Raw genomic sequence first — 17,845 nt, 5'->3', positions numbered from 1 at the left:
AGTTAAAGTTCAAAACAGTGTCAAACTACAAATGAAATCACAGTCTTGCCTTCATCTTATTGGGCACCTGGTCTAAATTATCATGAATAACTATCTAGGGGTTTCCCTGGTGGCCCAGCGGTAAAGACTCTGCCTGCCAATGCAGAAGACATGGGTTTGATCCCTGATCTGGGAAGATTCCACATGCCACAGAGCAACTAAGCCCGTGCGCCACAATTACTGAGGCCACGTACCACAACTACTGAAGCCCCACCACCTAAGAGCCTGTGCTCCCCAACAAGAGAAGCCACGGCAATGAGAACCCTGCTCGCCAGAACCAGAGAAAAGCCCGAGCGGCAACAAAGACCCACCCAGCACAGCCAAAAGAAACCTAACTAAAACAGTTTGGCAATCTTTCATCCAAAAGCTAAGTGGCAAGTGGCATTAATAAGCTTGATCAAGAACTTTTCACTTAACCACACTGTTCAATTATAAAAGTGTAATAAGTTACTATAATCACATTGTGTTAAGTAAATTCTAAAATGAAATTACCAAAAATAATCTACAGTCAAAAATAAAAATATAATATTGCAACAGTTTCATCTACAGAAATCACTCCTCAAATTTTCCTTTTTTATCAACCTATTAAAAAGGACACAAGAGTAGCACTTTACTCCACAGATGCTGCTAGGGGGGCTGTATACTAGGAAAGCCTCTCAGAAAATAATTTTAGTATTCATATTTCAAGAATCATTGGAAACTGATACACTAGTTCATATGTAAAAATCTATGCTGAAGTAATAATCAAAAAGGCACACACACATTTAAATACAGGGATTTTTCACTGCATTAATGTAATACCAAAGCTACATAATAACTGAAAAAGCCCTGCTTTGTTTTATTAATAGTTCATTATTTTTTCCCTCTATTGCCTATAAGTTAAGTCAAGTCACTCGCTCAGTTGTGTCTGACTCTTTGCAACCCTGTGGACTGTAGCCCACCAGACTCCTCCGTCCATGGGATTCTCCAGGCAAGAATACTGGGGTGAGTTGCCATTTACTTCTCCAGGGGATCTTCCCAACCCAGGGATCGAACCCAGGTCTCCCGCTTTGCAGGCAGACGCTTTAACCTCTGAGCCACCAGGGAAGCCCTATCCCCTATAACTATACCCTTAACCTCAATGTGTTTAACCTGTTTTTTTTTAATATTTATTTATTTGGCTGCATCAGGCGTCCTGCAGGATCTTTCAATGTAACACAGATTTTCTGTAATAGCTGCAGTACACAGAACTAGTTGCTCTTCAAAATGTGGGATCCCAACATTGCAAGGTAGATTCTAAATCACTGCATCACCAGGGAAATCCTGCTTAATCGTTTTATATGTTGACCTTCAAAAATGCGTATCTGTGTGAGTATACTTAAAATTTAAAAGATGTTGGGTTATACATATTAGATACTATATATTAGATAATATATGTCTAACCCAACATCTTTTAAATTTTAAGTATAATCTGTACTTAAATTTTAAGTATAATTCTGAAAGATATGGGAATACCAGACCACCTGACCTGCCTCTTGAGAAATCTATATGCAGGTTAGGAAGCAACAGTTAGAACTGGATATGAAACAACAGACTGGTTCCAAATAGGAAAAGGAGTACGTCAAGGCTGTATACTGTCATCCTGATTGTTTAACTTCTATGCAGAGTACATCATGAGAAACGCTGGGCTGGAGGAAGCACAAGCTGGAATCAAGATGGCTGGGAGAAATGTCAATAACCTCAGCAATGCAGATGATACCACCCTTATGGCAGAAAGTGAAGAAGATCTAAAGAGCCTCTTGATGAAAGTGAAAGAGGAGAGTAAAAAAGTTGGCGTAAAGATCAACATTCAGAAAACTAAGATCATGGCATGTGGTCCCATCACTTCATGGCAAATAGATGGGGAAACAATGGAAACAGTGGCTGATTTTATTTCGGAGGGCTCCAAAATCACTGCAGAAGGTGAGTGCAGCCATGAAATTAAAAGACGCTGACTCCTTGGAAGGAAAGTTATGACCAACCTAGACAGCATATTAAAAAGCAGAGACATTACTTTGCCAACAAAGGTCCATCTAGTCAAGGCTATGGTTTTTCCAGTGGTCATGTATGGATGTGAGAGTTGGACTATAAAGAAAGCTGAGCACCGAAGAATTGATGCTTTTGAACTGTGATGTTGAAGGAGACTCTTGAGAGTCCCTTGGACTTTAAGGAGGTCCAGCCAGTCCATCCTAGAGGAGATCAGTCCTGGGTGTTCATTGGAAGGACTGATGCTAAAGCTGAAACTCCAATACTTTGGCCACCTGATGCGAACAGCTGACTCATTTGAAAAGACCCTGATGCTGGAAAAGACTGAAGGCAGGAGGAGAAGGGGATGACAAAGGATGAGATGATTGGATGGCATCATCGGCTCAATGAACATGAGTTTGGGTAAACTCCGGAAGTTGCTAATGGACAGGGAAGCCTGGAGTGCTGTGGCTCATGGGGTTGCAAAGAGTCAGACACGACTGAGCGACTGAAATAAACTGAACTAAAATTATACTTTAATTTTAAATATAATCAATATATAGTCAAGACTGTATATTGTCACCTTGCTTATGTAACTTCTATACAGATTACATCATGCAAAATGCCAGACTAGATGAAGTATAAGCTGGAATCAAGACTGCCGGGAGAAATATCAATAATCTTGGATACGCAGATGACAACATCATTATGGCAGAAAGCCAAGAGGAACTAAAGAGCCTCTTGATGAAAGTAAAAGAGGAAAATGTAAAAGCTAGCTTAAAACTCAACATTCAAAAAACGAAGATCATGGCATCCGGTCCTATCACTTCATGGCAGATAGATGGGGAAACAGTGACAGACTTTATTTTCTTGGGCATCAAAATCACTGCAGGTGGTGACTGCAGCCATGAAATTACTTGCTCCTTGGAAGAAAAGTTATGACCAACATAGACAGCATATTAAAGAGCAGAGACATTCATTACTTTGCCAAAAAAGGTCCATCCAATCATATCTTTGGTTTTTCCAGGAGTCATGTATGGATGTAAGAGTTGGACTGTAATGAAAGCTGAGCGCAGAAGAATTGATGCTTTTGAACTGTGGTCTTGGAGAAGACTCTTGAGAGCCCTTAGACTGCAATGAGATCCAACCAGTCCATCTTAAAGGAAATCAGTCCTGAATATTCATTGGAAGGACTGATGTTGAAGCTGATTCCAATACTTTGACCACCCAATGCAAAGAACTGACTCACTGGAAAAGTCCTGATGCTGGGAAAGATTGAAGACAGAAGGAGAAGAGGACAACAGAGGATGAGATGGTTGGAAGACATCACCAACTTGATGGACCTGACTTTGAGCAGGCTCCGGGAGTTGGTGATGGACAGGGAAGCCTGGTGTGCTCCAGTCCATGGGGTCACAAAGAGACAGACACGACCAAGCAACTGAACTGACTGGGTTAGATATATCATTCTATTTTTCACTTTCTTCCCGCTTTTTGATATCTATTCATTTTACTCGATGAGCTAAGTTGCTTCAGTCATATCCAATTCTTTGTGACCCTTAGCCCACCAAGGGCTATGGGCTATGATCCACAGCCCATCAGGTTCCTCTGTCCATGGGTTTCTCCAGGCAACAATACTGGAGTGGGTTGCCATGCTCTCCTCCAGAGGACCTTCCCAACCCAGGGATCAAACCCACATCTCTTATGTCTCCTTCACTGGTAGGCACTAGAGCCACCTGGGAAGTCCATTTTACTCTATGCGTTAATTCTACCTGCTATATAATAATCTATACATGCATCCAATACACTCACCTAGCTACTCTCCTAAGATAAACATACATGTCGACAATTCACTGCCATCAAAAATAATGCTTCTGAACATCCTCAGAGATTAAAAATAACTCTGTCCCCCACTTATACTTGCTATTTTCCAATTTATAATTCTTGATACTACTGATATCACATATCAATATTGTTTTAATCAGAACATCTCTAATTATTAGTGATTTAGCATATATTTGATTATGGGGTTTCTATCCCTGAAAATAAATATCTGTTCGTATTCTTTGCTATTTTCTTATAGTTTTCTCTATACACCAACATAACAAAAATATTTTAATTATATATTCAGAATAAATTATTTGAACATAAACCAGTATTCTTCTGAACATGACACAGCAACAGGACCTACAATAACCAACTAGAAAACTGGACAAAATGTACGAAACTAAAACTGTTTTCAGACATGGAAAAGAGGCAGCTCAAGACTGCGATCCTTGAGAAAGGGAAAGAAAACAAGCCATGATATTCCCAGACTTTTCAGTTGGAGTCAATCTCCATATCACAGATCACTGCACAGAACTTAAAAGTCTCATTGAGTCAATGAGGCAGAAACTGGAGAACGGGTAGTCTGAGGAGGATAGAACCGTCAGACAGAATACTACAGAGGAAGGGCCAAGGCAAAGAAGAGACTCTAGCAGTCTTCACTGACCCTTTGACGTAATACCAAACTGTGCATTCCTACCTTAAAACTCCACAAGGTGAGGTTTTAACAGCCATCAGTCAAAGAACTCCCAGAGCTAATACAGAGCCAGGAATCACTGAGAGCTCACCAGCACTGTGAGTATAAGCACAGGCTTATACTACCTCTTGCCTTGTGTCTGAGACTCAGGGTCATCCACAGAGACTCTACAAAAGTGAGGCCAGAATAGTAAGGCAGACTTTGCCTGAGAGCAACAGCCACTCTAGACGTGGCCCAAAACAACTTTAAAGCAGCCTGAAAGGACTGCTGGCGTGCTGCAGTCCATGGGGTCACAAAGAGGGGGCCACGACTGAGCCCCTGGACGGACAGCCTGATGGCAAGGACCACAAGCAACTGATCTGCCTGCAAACAACAGTGTAACTATCCTATAAGAACCGTAACAAAATCCAGCAACAGGCGCTTGGTCACCACGAGCTATGACTAACATCACTATGTCTAAAATCACTAACATAAGGAAACTAGAAAACAGGACCTATAACTAAAAGCATAATGAGCAAATAAAAAGCGGACCTAGAAAATACAAAGATGACAGAATTACTGAGTAAGAACATTAAAGCAGCTATTAATATGTTATATATTTCCAAAGATTTACAGAAAAAATATGAATGAGGGGAAAAAATGAAAGCTATTTTAAGAAGAAACAAATAGAATTTAGAGACATTAAAAGTATCTGAAAGCTGAAAAGTTTAATGGATAGTAACGAAACTGTAGAAGAAAAGATCTTAAAAATACAGCAATAAAAGCAATTTAAAATGAAGCACAAAGAGAAAACACTTAAAAAAAAAAAGTGATTAGATCTTAGTGACCTAAGGCACAATACAGAGAAGATTAACCAACATGTAATGAGAGTCCCAGAAGGAGTGGGAGAGGGCAAAAAAATGCTATTTGGAGAAATAATGACCAAAATGTTTCCAAACTGGATGAAAATTATAATCCCACAGATGCAAGAACACCTAGTAAGAATAAATACAAGGTAAACTTCACCAAGAAACATAATAAAATCACTTCAAATTAGTGATTTAAAAAAACCTTAACGGCAAGCAGAGAACTAAAGTTTGATACAAAGAAGCTAGAGAGTCTAATCATTTTAATATAATACTGTATAATGGCAGAGCACAAACTTAGATATACTCAAACAGAACTGGATTACGGATCAACAGGCTGAGGAAGCTGCTGTAGGGAACGATTTCTAAAGAGCTCTATAATAAGCCTAGAAATGCAACAAAAATGGAGAAAATATTTACTAGTATTTCCCAAGGGAAGTAAACGGTAAACAAACAGGTTGATGAGGCACCTGGAGTTCAAAATTCTCCAAGCCAGGCTTCAACAATACGTGAACCGAGATCTTCCAGATGTTCAAACTGGATTTAGAAAAGGCAGAGAAACCAGAGATCAAATTGCTAACATCCATTCAATCATTGAAAGAGCAAGAGAGTTCCAGAAAAACATCTATTTCTGCTTTATTGACTATACCAAAGCCTTTGACTGTGTGGATCACAACAAACTGGAAAATTCTGAAAGAGATGGGAATACCAGACCACTTGACCTGCCTCCTGAGAAATCTGTATGCAGGTCAGGAAGCAACAGTTAGAACTGGACATGGAACAACAGACTGGTCCCAAATAGGAAAAGGAGTATGTCAAGGCTGTATATTGTCACCCTGCTTATTTAACCTCTATGCAGAGTACATCATGAGAAATGCTGGGCTGGAGGAAGCACAAGCTGGAATCAAGATTGCTGGGAGAAATATCAATAACCTCAGATTTGCAGATGACACAACCCTTATGGCAGAAAGCGAAGAAGATAAAGAGCCTCTTGATGAAAGTGAAAGAGGAGAGTGAAAAAGTTGGCTTAAAGCTCAACATTCAGAAAACAAAGATCATGGCATCCAGGCCCATCACTTCATGACTAATAGATGGGGAAACATTTGAAAGTGACAGAGTTTATTTCTTCAGCTCCAAAACCACCGCAGATGGTGACTGCAGCCATGAAATTAAAAGATGCTTGCTCCTTGGAAGAAAAGTTATGACCAACATAGACAGCATATTAAAAAGTGGAGACATTACTTTGCCAACAAAGGTCCATCTAGTAAAAGCTTTGGTTTTTCCAGTAGTCATGTATGGATGTAAGAGTTGGACTATAAAGAAAGCTGAGCACCGAAGAATTGATGCTTTTGAACTGTGGTGTTGGAGAAGACTCTTGAGAGTCCCTTGGACCACAAGGAGATCCAACCAGTCCATCCTAAAGGAAATCAGTCCTAAATATTCATTGGAAGGACTGATTCTGAAGCTGAAACTCCAATACTTTGGCCACCTTATGTGAAGAACTGACTCACTGGAAAAGACCCTGATGCTGGGGAAGATTGAAGGTGGGAGCAGAAGGAGACAACAGAGGATGAGATGTTGGATGGCATCACCGACTCATTGGACATGAGTTTGAGTAAGCTCAGGGAGTTGGTGATGGAGAGGGAAGCCAGGCATACTGCAGTCCCCGGGGTCGCAAAGAGTCAGACACAACTGAGCTACTGTACTGAACTGACCAATTCTATCTCTTGCAAAGGACCATGAAAATGCACCTAAGGAGAGGAGATCCAATAAACAACATGGCTTTTGGTTCACTGAGTGGGTTGTTCAAGTTTAAGGGCCACACTTAAAACTACTCAGATTGATAGAAAAGCTAGGTGCTGCAACCCAACATTTTAATTTCTCTGTCCTTAGCCTTTTCCTCTAGTAAATGTTGAATGTATATTTGAACTATTAATCATTCAAAGAAGGACCAAATTACGAACCTTCTTGGAACACTCAGTTCTCTTAGTCCACAACTGGGCCATGTGATAGCAAAATCAGCCCTGTAAGTCAAAATGCTACTCTAATGACCTCGTCTACTCAATTTGACATTCAACCCTTGCGCAGCAATATCAATTGCTTAAAAGCCACTAAAATGTTTGGGGAGGGGAATATTTTCAAATGTCAAAGAATATTTAAGTTTACCCATCGTCCTTTATCTCCTTGAAGTTTACTGAAGAATAGCTTCAGTTCTCGAACTGTCAAGTTGTAGCTAGCCAGCACTCCCAACATGTCAACTAAAAGATCTGGAAACAAAGAAAGCAACAAATAAGATAATTAAGCTACATCTATTTCTTGAAGAATTAAAATATACAGTGCTTGCTTAAGAGTTTAGACGATAAAGTTCCAGGTACATGTCACATGCTCAGTGTCTCTTAGATATTACTAAAGAAGAAAACTACAGTACTTATAATCAAACTTCATTTCCTCACAACCACTGTATTATAGAAAGTCATACCTGCAATCATATTGTCAACTTTTTCAATTCTCCCAAGCACTTTTTCAACAAGGCCTACTTCAGTGCAGATTTGAAGATTTCGTATACTTTTCTTCAGAATGGCTGTAAACATGCTCCAGACTTCTGCTTGGCAAGTAACATCACATTTTTCCAGTAGGTCCACCATGCAGATGATACTCTCACCTTCTTGAATAATGAAATTCATTTCTAAATCAAACTGCCCTCCTACCAACTTCAGGGGGCGACAGGGAAGGTGGAAAGAAAAAATACATTAAAAGCATTAGCATTTCTTCACTGTAACTAGAGTACATTACAAAGCTTTAGTTTGGCAGTAACTACCCATATATATTCTTCTCTACCCCTTACAACAATAAAAAGATCTTTTTTTAATTTTAAATTTATTTTAATTGGAACCTAATTACTTTACAATATTATAGTGGTTTTTGCCATACATTGACGTGAATCTTTTAAAAGATCTTTAAAACACATATACACAGCTCTAAAAAATCAAGCTTCGGAAGAAATCTTCATGTTAAGATAGCACAGTCAATCAAGACTTTGAATATAAAAATAGAAATATTTTCAACAAAAACACAGGATGTCTTAGGTAAATCAGTACCTACTGACACTGATGAAGATCTCAGTTGACACCACTCTCTGTGACCCCGTGGATATAACCCGCCAATCTCCCCTCTCCATGCAGTTCTCCAGACAAGAATACTGGAGTGGGTTGTCATCTCCTCCTCCAGGGGATCTTCCCGACCCACAGATTAAACCTGGGTCTTTTTCACTGCAGGCAGATTCTTTACCATCTGAGCCACAAGCAAAGCCTCAATGAAGATCTAACTTAGTTCTGTAACTGCTTCTAATTCAATGTTTCATCTATGAATTAGGTAATCTGTAAGCTACGCACTATTCTTGCCTGGAGAATTCCATGGACAGTGGAGCTTGGCAGGCTACAGACCATGGGTCTCAAAGGGTTGGACACGATTGAGCAATTAACACTGTAAGCTACTCATAGCAATTCATCCTTTGCTACCCATATAAGGTATGAGCTCGCAACAAAAATGAAAAGCTGAAAAAGGCTCAAAATGGACACAAAACTTGTAGTTTATACTTGTCAAATTCCTGGTTTATTATATATACCTATCCATTTTGATCCCTCCTATCAATAATGAGGAAAATTTAAACATAAACTTCACACACACTCAAAGCCAATAATCAAAAAAATGTTATTTAAGATTGCTATTAGAAAATCCATCCAGAGTAAAGTGTACTGAGACCTATTCCTACCTTGCCATGTCACCCACAGTATTCTCCTACAAAGTCTTTTTTAATTTTAACAAACCCCAACTGTTTAAACGAAATAAAATACTTTTAGAATTACCTTTGCAGACTTTTTTTTTGGGCCATGCCATGCAGCTCATGGGATCTTAGTCCTCAACCAGGGATTAAACCCACGCCCTCAGCAGTGAAAACACAGAGTCCTTAGACTGCCAGGGAATTCCCAGGCCTATCTTTTTTTACAGATCTCTATATTTTAAAGAATAGTTACATATATGATTCACCTACACTCCAGTCCTTCTGAACACTTCTTTTTTATGCAGTTTTCATTATGTTTTACTAAACTCAAAAAGTAGGAAAGAATTACAAGAAAGTGAACTGCACAAAACAAAATCTCATGCAAAAAATAACAGACGTGACCAGAGTTTACTTCGGAAAAGCAAAAAACATTCAGAATTAGGGAATCAATTAAAACTCCCTACAGCCAGGAATGAATACACATCCCATGTTCTGTGAAAGATACACCATAGCATGGAAAAGAAAGAACGGAAAAATGAAAATCAAGAGGCAGTATCCGCATGCAAGGGGATGAGCATTCTCGGCAAGCACAGTGTTAAACGCTTTTGGTTCTTCCAGGAAAGCTATGGCAGAGATTTTCATGTACGATTCTTTGCATCGTCAGTAGCAACAGGTGACATAGGGGATGACAACCGTGTTTGTGCTCCCTTGGTGTCAATGGGCCAATCCCATGGTCCTAGTTATATAGCAGGACCTAGCTCTAGCAACATGGTCCCAGCTACAAAGTACACATGCTTGGTTCCCTAGGGCGACCCCACAATTCTGTAAGCTACAAGAGAACTCCTAATAGGGATTGTTTTGGTTTTATGATTATTATTCGTGATTTTTTTTTCGCTTGATGTGTCCTTAATTTTATTCTGAAATAATTTCAGACTTTCAAAAAATTGCAGAACAGTATACAGTTCCTGCATACCCTAATGTGAATATGTTGTATCATCATAGTACAATCATTAAAACCAGGTACAGTACTACAGATCTTACTCAAACAGCAAGGCTTGTCACACTAATATCCTTTTTCTGATCCAGCATCGGCATCTCCTCAGTCCTCTCCAAACTGTGGCAAGTTACACAGGCATTCTTTGACTTCCACGATGCTGACACTTTTGAAGTGGATTTGCCAGCTATTTTAAAGACTGTCTTATCATGTGAATGATTTTTCACGTTTAAATTCAAGCTGTGTATTTTTGGTAAAAAATACTCTACAGAGATGACATGTGTCCCTCTCAGTGTGTTACTACCTCAAATGATACCTGATTGCTGTATCATTCAGATGGTATCTGATGTCAGTACGTCCCACGATTGGTGAAGTGAGACTGATCTCATGCTCAAGTATCTGTCAGATTTTTTCTGTTTTAAAGTTATTATCTTTCATTTTCACATTATTAAGCTTTCTTATGGAGAATACTTCAAGACTACACAAACAGATTGTTTCTCATCATACTTTTAAGCATCCATTAATGGATCTTACCTGGAACCATAAATACTGTGGCATAGATAAATTGTCATCTTCTATTTCCACCAAAATTTCTGTGTTCATTAATTTTAAAGACTTCCTTTAGTAATAAAATATACCTAAAATGTCAGCATTATGCCCCAAAAGGAAAATTGGAATGACTTTCATGAAAGTCACAACTAAGACTAAGATGTACTATCACCACTATCACTTGATGTATTTCTGGAGATACAAAAGTCACATTTAGTGCAAAGGCAGCAACATGTATAAATATCAGAACAGGGGGCTTAAATTCCAATTATTCTCAGACGATAATGAGGAAAACTAAAAACGGCTATAACTGAGATAAGTATTTGGCAATGGAACTAATGAATCCATCTCAGAAAGAATTATGCTAAACAGAAGCCAGACACCAATGGATACCTTAACAACTAGAAATTTATTCCACAGGTACATTTAAGTAATGATGTTAGATATAAGAACTTCATTTAGCATGCAACAGAAAACAGAAGAAACAATACCCCTCAAAAAGACATGATCAAGTCAGTAACATCGTGTTTCAATGGAATATGATTCAGTCATTGAAAATAACCAGGCAGCTCTGACAGAAAAAAACATCTCTAAAATACACTGTGTAGCTGAGATAATCAAAATGGAGAAAAGTGTGAATAGTAGGCTACAATTTGAGTATAAAACATATACATATAAACATAGACCTGAGAACGATACACAAGAAACTAAGTGGTGACTGCCTCTGCAAGGGCAACTGAGCACATGGAGAATGAGGGCGAGGGGAGAAACTGGAGCCAACAGACACTTGAGGATGTCCTCCACACTGATCTCAATAGGCCACAGACCTAGCTGCAGCTAACTTAAACGGCCTTACCTTCACCTTAATATTACTTACATCAACCTTTCATCTTGATCTGTGTTTATCACCATCAACATGCACCCTTCCAAGAAGCTATAGAATTAATTTTTGAAAAGTAATTTCCAAAAAAACATCCAAATATTTCAGCAGCTTTTAAATTGAGTTTATACTGTGAGAGCAGTATCCAGACAGGTGTGTTAAGTATTTCTCCATTGCTTTAAATATTGTAAAATATGCCTTTCAAGGAGAAAATTGATGGCAGAAATTGGTACATACACATGTGGCATATTTGATATACTATATGTATGCATGTCTGTTATACCTAAAAAGCACGCACAGGGTCTACAGTATGTCATGTTAACCCTTTTAATAGTTATCTGAAGCTGATCAACCTTCAAAACACAAATTTGTTTCCGAAGGCAGGGATCATAATCCAAGTCCAGGCCCTGGCTAGTTATTATCTGAGCTGTAGTAATGGCTGTGCACTACAAAATGTAATCTTCCCAAATGTCACAGTAAGTTATGAATATCTGAGCAGCCTAATGCACTTTACTAGCCATGAAATGTGAAAATGTAATCTTATTACCTTTTTTATGGTTGTATTTTTTTGAATAATGTAGCCTGGAAACTGATGTATAGTCTTTTTCTGCATTTTAGCATGATTTGGTCTCCATTGCTATAGAGAACATTTTTCAAAACTCTCCATTTCAACATATTTTAGTCTTTGCCTGAACTTCATAAACAATTTTTATAGCCACCTTCAGGGTGGTATAACATTCTTTGTATAGGTTATGGTTTAGAGTACAAGATTATAGAAATTATAAAGTATATTAGTCAAAGAATCTAAATAAACCTTCACAAGTTTTGTATTAAAACTTTATTTGGGCACAAAGATTATTTTCTTCACAACGATTTTATTAACAAAAGGTTTTACGCTTTTTAGTGATTAAGGCTAAGTCACTTGTATTTTCAAACAGCCAAAAAACAAATATAGACCAAAACTAATTATTTTTCTCTTCAAAACTGGAAAGACTATCATACAAGAAAATTCTAATACTTAAAAGTAAAGACCTGTTTTCCCAGGAAACTTGCTGAATTTTCAAAGCTGCAGCAGGTACGGCAGAAACCGGGCAGAGCACATGCACCGTCTACGGCCTCCCTAGGCACTCCCTGTCTCTGTCTCGGCCGCCCGGTCTCTGGCATTACGCGACCGCAGCCCTCGCAGACTCTCACACCTCTGCATTCCCTAGGGTTCACTTGTGACGCTTCGTGCTAAAAACTTCAGTAAGGGCAGATAGGAACTCTTTAAAAAGCCAGACCACGACCGAGAAACTCTTCAGCTTATCTCCTCTCAGCACTTTCATTTAATAGAGACAGACTGCACTTGTCCTTACAGGGATAGTTCTGTGATTGGTACTCAATCTGTCAAAATAAAACATGTATTGTTAAGGGCCTTTCTTGGAGGTCCAGTGATTAAGACTCAGTGCTTCCACTGCAAGAGGTCCAGGTTCAATCCCTAGTCAGGGAACTAAGATCCCACATGCCACACAGCATGGCCTCCCCCTCAAAAAAACTGTTGAAAGATAAAAACAGAGATGACAACTATTTCTTACAAGGGGGCGGGGGGAGGAATGGCTCACACCAAAATTAGGATATAGATAATTTTTCTGGTTGGGATAAAAAGATTCCAAGATGTTAATACTGTTCTATCACTAATCTGCTGTTAGGTATATGTATTTATATTTTATGTACATTTATATATTTTACACATGTATCTTTGGCATGTTTGATACACTTCACAATAAAAAAATTTTTTATTGTGGTTCCATGATGAAGGTACTCCTAGAGTGGCTAGCATAAAGACACATAAATTTAACCTAGAAGGGCACAGGCTCTTAGAAACATTCTAACATTCTCTTAGAAAAAGCTGCGTTCTCTCCAATGAACTCACAAATCAAAATCAAAAAACACAAGAGAAAACAACACAGCATAAAGATGAGTCAGTAGACATGCTATTAATAACCTGAAGTACTCAAGAACTTCAAACTAAAAAATTATCAACTGTATGCGATTATAAATAATTACAAAGTTATGTAATTGAGACTTTCCAAGAAAAAAAATAAGAAAAAATGACACAAGATTAGGAAGGACAAGAGGGAAGATATCCCAGCAGATTTGAAAAATAACAACAATAAACAGAACTTCTAAAATATAAGCAGTCATTGAAATTAAAACTTAACAGGTTAAAAAATAGAGTTAGGTAAACTATCAAGGAACTAAGACAGCTGAGCAAAGTCCCAGAAGGCAGGAGAGTGAGAAAGAAGGAAACAGAAGATGCAAAGAGAGGCTGAGAGACACTGGGGACACTATGAGAAGGACACTTACATGTTCAACAGCAAGGCCAAAAGTAAACACACGGGAAGGAAGGATGGCATAAGCAGCTGTAATAACTGAGGCCTTTCTCAGAGTCATCAATAATGGAGTCCTCAGGATCAGAACACAAAAAGTCCCAATTCTGACACAAAATTCAACACCACAGATACTACAATAACATAATAAAACTTCTTTTAATAACGTCAGGTCTCCTCTCAGATAAAAATTCCTGTACAGTAGTATTTCCCTCTTGGAATATTAATTTCTCTAAGTACAGACAGCAAGGTGTTTCTCTCACTACTACTGATGGAAGTAGAGACTCTTGTGAACTAGATGCTATAAATGTTAAAAAAAAAGTAAGTTCATTATGAATTACAGTAATTACAACCCTTAAAACGTCATTTAGCATCCAAAGAATTTCACACAACGTAAGAGTCTAAAACATATCCTCACTATTAGGTACCGGCAATGAAATCTGCTATTTTAAGATTCATTATAAATTATAAAACACTCTCAACGGTAAGGGTTGGGGGCTAAGAATTTTTTCGTTTCAGCAATTCACTGCTTTTTCCCTTGTCCCTTCTAAAACTATAATATTAAAAATATATATTCAGGTCCTAGGATTTACAGAATATTTAGTCTAATACAAAAGAAATTTCTCATTTTAGAAAAATAGATTAACTTTGCTATTCTCTGCAATTGGCTTCCTACTTTCTTGTATCATTTAAAGAACCATAACTTAACATTTTCTTAAGGCCCAATTTAAGACCTATCTCTTCTAAGAACCATTCTGAGTTTTCTAGCCTATCATAAATCTGGGTGGCCCAGTCAAATGTTTCTTACTATAAGACAACAATTTCATATGATCTAACCTAATATTTTAATCATATCATGTATAATTTTTGCATATCACAAGGTTTAATCATTTCTTCAACTAGTTTCCATCAATCTTTTCCATTCAAATAGCATAGAAAATGATTCCAGAAAATAGGAACCATTTCAAAAAATATTTTTTATCTTTTTTAATCTTCATACTATGTTTGACATTTAATGAATGGATCCTTAGGATACATATCATTAGGTTTAAATATTACTCATTATTTACATAATTTAAAAATTAAGGAAATAAGCTTGACTTTTTACTATATCCCAGTGCAAAAAGCAAGAAATCTGAAGTACCACTTGTAGTATCTTAATCTCTCTCCAAAAGATAAGGTAGGAAAAAAAAAAAAAGAAGATAAGGTAGGCAGTCAACAATATAATAATGAAGTGTCAAGACCCCAGCAAAAGCTCAATCCATTTCATAAAAGCATTTGTCCAAAAAAGATCCATACATGAAAATTTAGTTGTGTTCATAATCACCCAAAACTTGTGATTCAAATGTCCATCAACTAGTAAATGGAGAAACAAGCTATTGTACAACAATACAATAGAATATATATTGCATATATTTATATAATACAATATATATACATTCTATATAATAGAATAGTATATTGTATAGGGAATATATATTGTATAGAGAAGCCCTACAACAGAAAACTCATCAGCAATAATAAAGAACCAACAATCAACACATTAACAATATCAATCAATCTCAAAAGCATTATATTAAGGCAAAGAAGCTGGACATAGAAACTACGTTTAACTCCATTTATATGACACTCTAAAAAGGAAAGAAGTATAGGGAAAGACATTAGATCATTGGTTGCCAGGGGCTGAGAATAGAGGGACAATTCAACACACACACACACACACACACACACACACAAAGGGATGTTTTGGGGATGATAAAATTTTCAATATCTTGATTATCGTATTGGATACCCAAAATATATCCATCTGTCAAATAAAACAATACATCTAAAAGAATGAATTTTACTGTATGTCTTTAATAATCCTAAGGCTTAAAATAAATCTAAAAAAAAAAGCTCAATTCATTATATCGAAGGCGAGAGAAAAGGAACACCCACTGATGAGAGTGCTCCTCAGTCTTTCTGTCAACGGGGACTGGTTCCGTGGAAGACTATTTCTCCACTAGACTAGGGGTGGGGCTGCGGGCAACACAGTCTCAGGATGATTCAAAAGCATCACATTTATTGTGCACTTTATTTCTATCACTATTACATCAGCTCCACCTCAGACCATTAGGCATTAGATCCCAGAGGTCGGGGGCCCCTGGGCTAGACAACAATGTAGAATCAAATGGAGAAGGCATGGAATCCAAGGAAATTAGAAGATGTGAACAGAAATTTTTAATCCTTAGCATTCTGTAATATATACTACAATCAGAAATACCCTGGGAAGACTGAAAAAATTATACCATAATCTCACAGTGAGACTGGTCTGGGCTTGGAGATCTTACACTAGTATGTTAACAAAGACTATAAAGACTTTCCATAGTCATAAAAATTCTAAACATGCCAATTAAAAGAATTAAAGTAAACTCTGTGAGGAACAACTACAATTTCCAGGCAGCTATTTAATATTCTGAACTGAAAATTATTCCCTTTGAAGTTTTGTCCTCCCCCTTCCACTTACTGCCTTTCAGCATATGTCGGAATGCCCAAAAGCATCAATAGTTTCTATAAATATTAGGAATACACTTATAGAGATATAATATTTCCATTTCCATCATATAACTAATCCTTGGGACTTCCCTGATGGCTGAGATGGTACAGAATTCGCCTGCAATCCATACAAGAACCAGGCATGTCACATGTATCAGTTATTTCACACCTACTTACAGAGAAACAGAAGACAATTAATTCACAGCCAAAATCTCTAATCAGACTAACTGACTCCTAGCCTCATGCTTTCCTTACATTTTCATTAATAATTTAACATTTAAGTTGGGTTTTCTAAAGTTTCTTTACATAGTGAGCTAAAGTATCTGAAAAATTTGTGAATTTCACCATAAAAAATTAGTCAAAATGCACATCTTTCTGGTAATAAATTACCATCTTTACAGTTTTTTTTTAAATTCCCAAATACACTAGGAAGTAGCAAATAATCTCTCCTGCCTCACTGTTCATTGTACCTTTCATAAGAATTAGAAATTTTCACTCAACTATGGCATATTTACAAAACCAGTATTAACCAGAAAGCCTCTATGATTAAGTAAGCCTGAGAAACACCAGGTTAAACAAGGCAAGAGACAATTACATGATGAAATTCCCAGAGCGTTAGCATGTCACTGTGCATTATGAATATCAAAAAGATATGTAACCAATGTATGGCCTTCCCAAAACTTATTAGACAACGAAACGAATTTCTTTTTGCTTTCTCCAGTAATAGCATTATTCAAAAGCTTTGAGAAACACTGGATGATCTATTTGTGTTCTTGAAGTTTACTGTTATGAATAATATGACAGAATTAACTATGTTTATGCATACATTTAGAAGGGCTTTCAAATTTTCAGGTAAATGGTTTAAACAACCTATTTTTCATAGGTTTCTTTTTACAATTTATAGAATACAAAAATTAGACAAAGAGATAGCTTAAGATTAACGAAAGTGAAAAGAAAATATAAGCTACCAACATCCATCAAAATGAACCCCTCTCCCTTCATGAACAAATCCATCCAAAAGCCAAACAAGACAGATGATCCCCCACAATAAATTAAAGCTGCTCTGGGGCCCCGCAGAGTTCAGCAGAAATAGCACACGTGAATCCCAAGCCCAGGTCAGTAAGCACTGTGTGGCTTCCCTCACATCGCTCATCTGAGGAAAACCAGCCTCCATGTCATGAGGATCCTTAAGCAGCTCTGTGCCAGACCTACTTGGAGAGGAGCTGAGGCTTCCCACCAGTCCTCAGCACCAAATTGTCAGCCACCCAAGCAGCCCTGGAAGCAGGGCCTCCAGCCCCAGTGAAGCCTTCAGACAACTGTAACCCCAGCCCACATCTTAAATGGAACCTCAC

General features: G+C 37.7%; 1 protein-coding gene across 10 annotated transcripts in view; it reads right to left on the bottom strand.

Moving 5' to 3' along the window:
* Positions 1-17,845, bottom strand: part of LRBA (LPS responsive beige-like anchor protein) — a 749,961-nt gene that overhangs the window by 660,066 nt on the left and 72,050 nt on the right. For all 10 annotated transcript variants that reach the window (XM_015101368.4, XM_060400971.1, XM_060400970.1 and 7 more), the window contains exons 3-4: positions 7,865-8,096; positions 7,552-7,652 (exon numbers count right to left, since the gene is read on the bottom strand). In XM_015101368.4, coding sequence (XP_014956854.3) covers positions 7,552-7,652; positions 7,865-8,096 — 333 coding nt within the window. The remainder of the gene's footprint in view (positions 1-7,551; positions 7,653-7,864; positions 8,097-17,845) is intronic.

Source organism: Ovis aries, chromosome 17 (assembly GCF_016772045.2).
Source record: "Ovis aries strain OAR_USU_Benz2616 breed Rambouillet chromosome 17, ARS-UI_Ramb_v3.0, whole genome shotgun sequence".
NCBI classification, from domain to species: domain Eukaryota; kingdom Metazoa; phylum Chordata; class Mammalia; order Artiodactyla; family Bovidae; genus Ovis; species Ovis aries.
The sequence above is the reverse complement of the archived record's forward strand: the minus strand, read 5'-3'. Positions and strand labels throughout refer to the sequence as shown.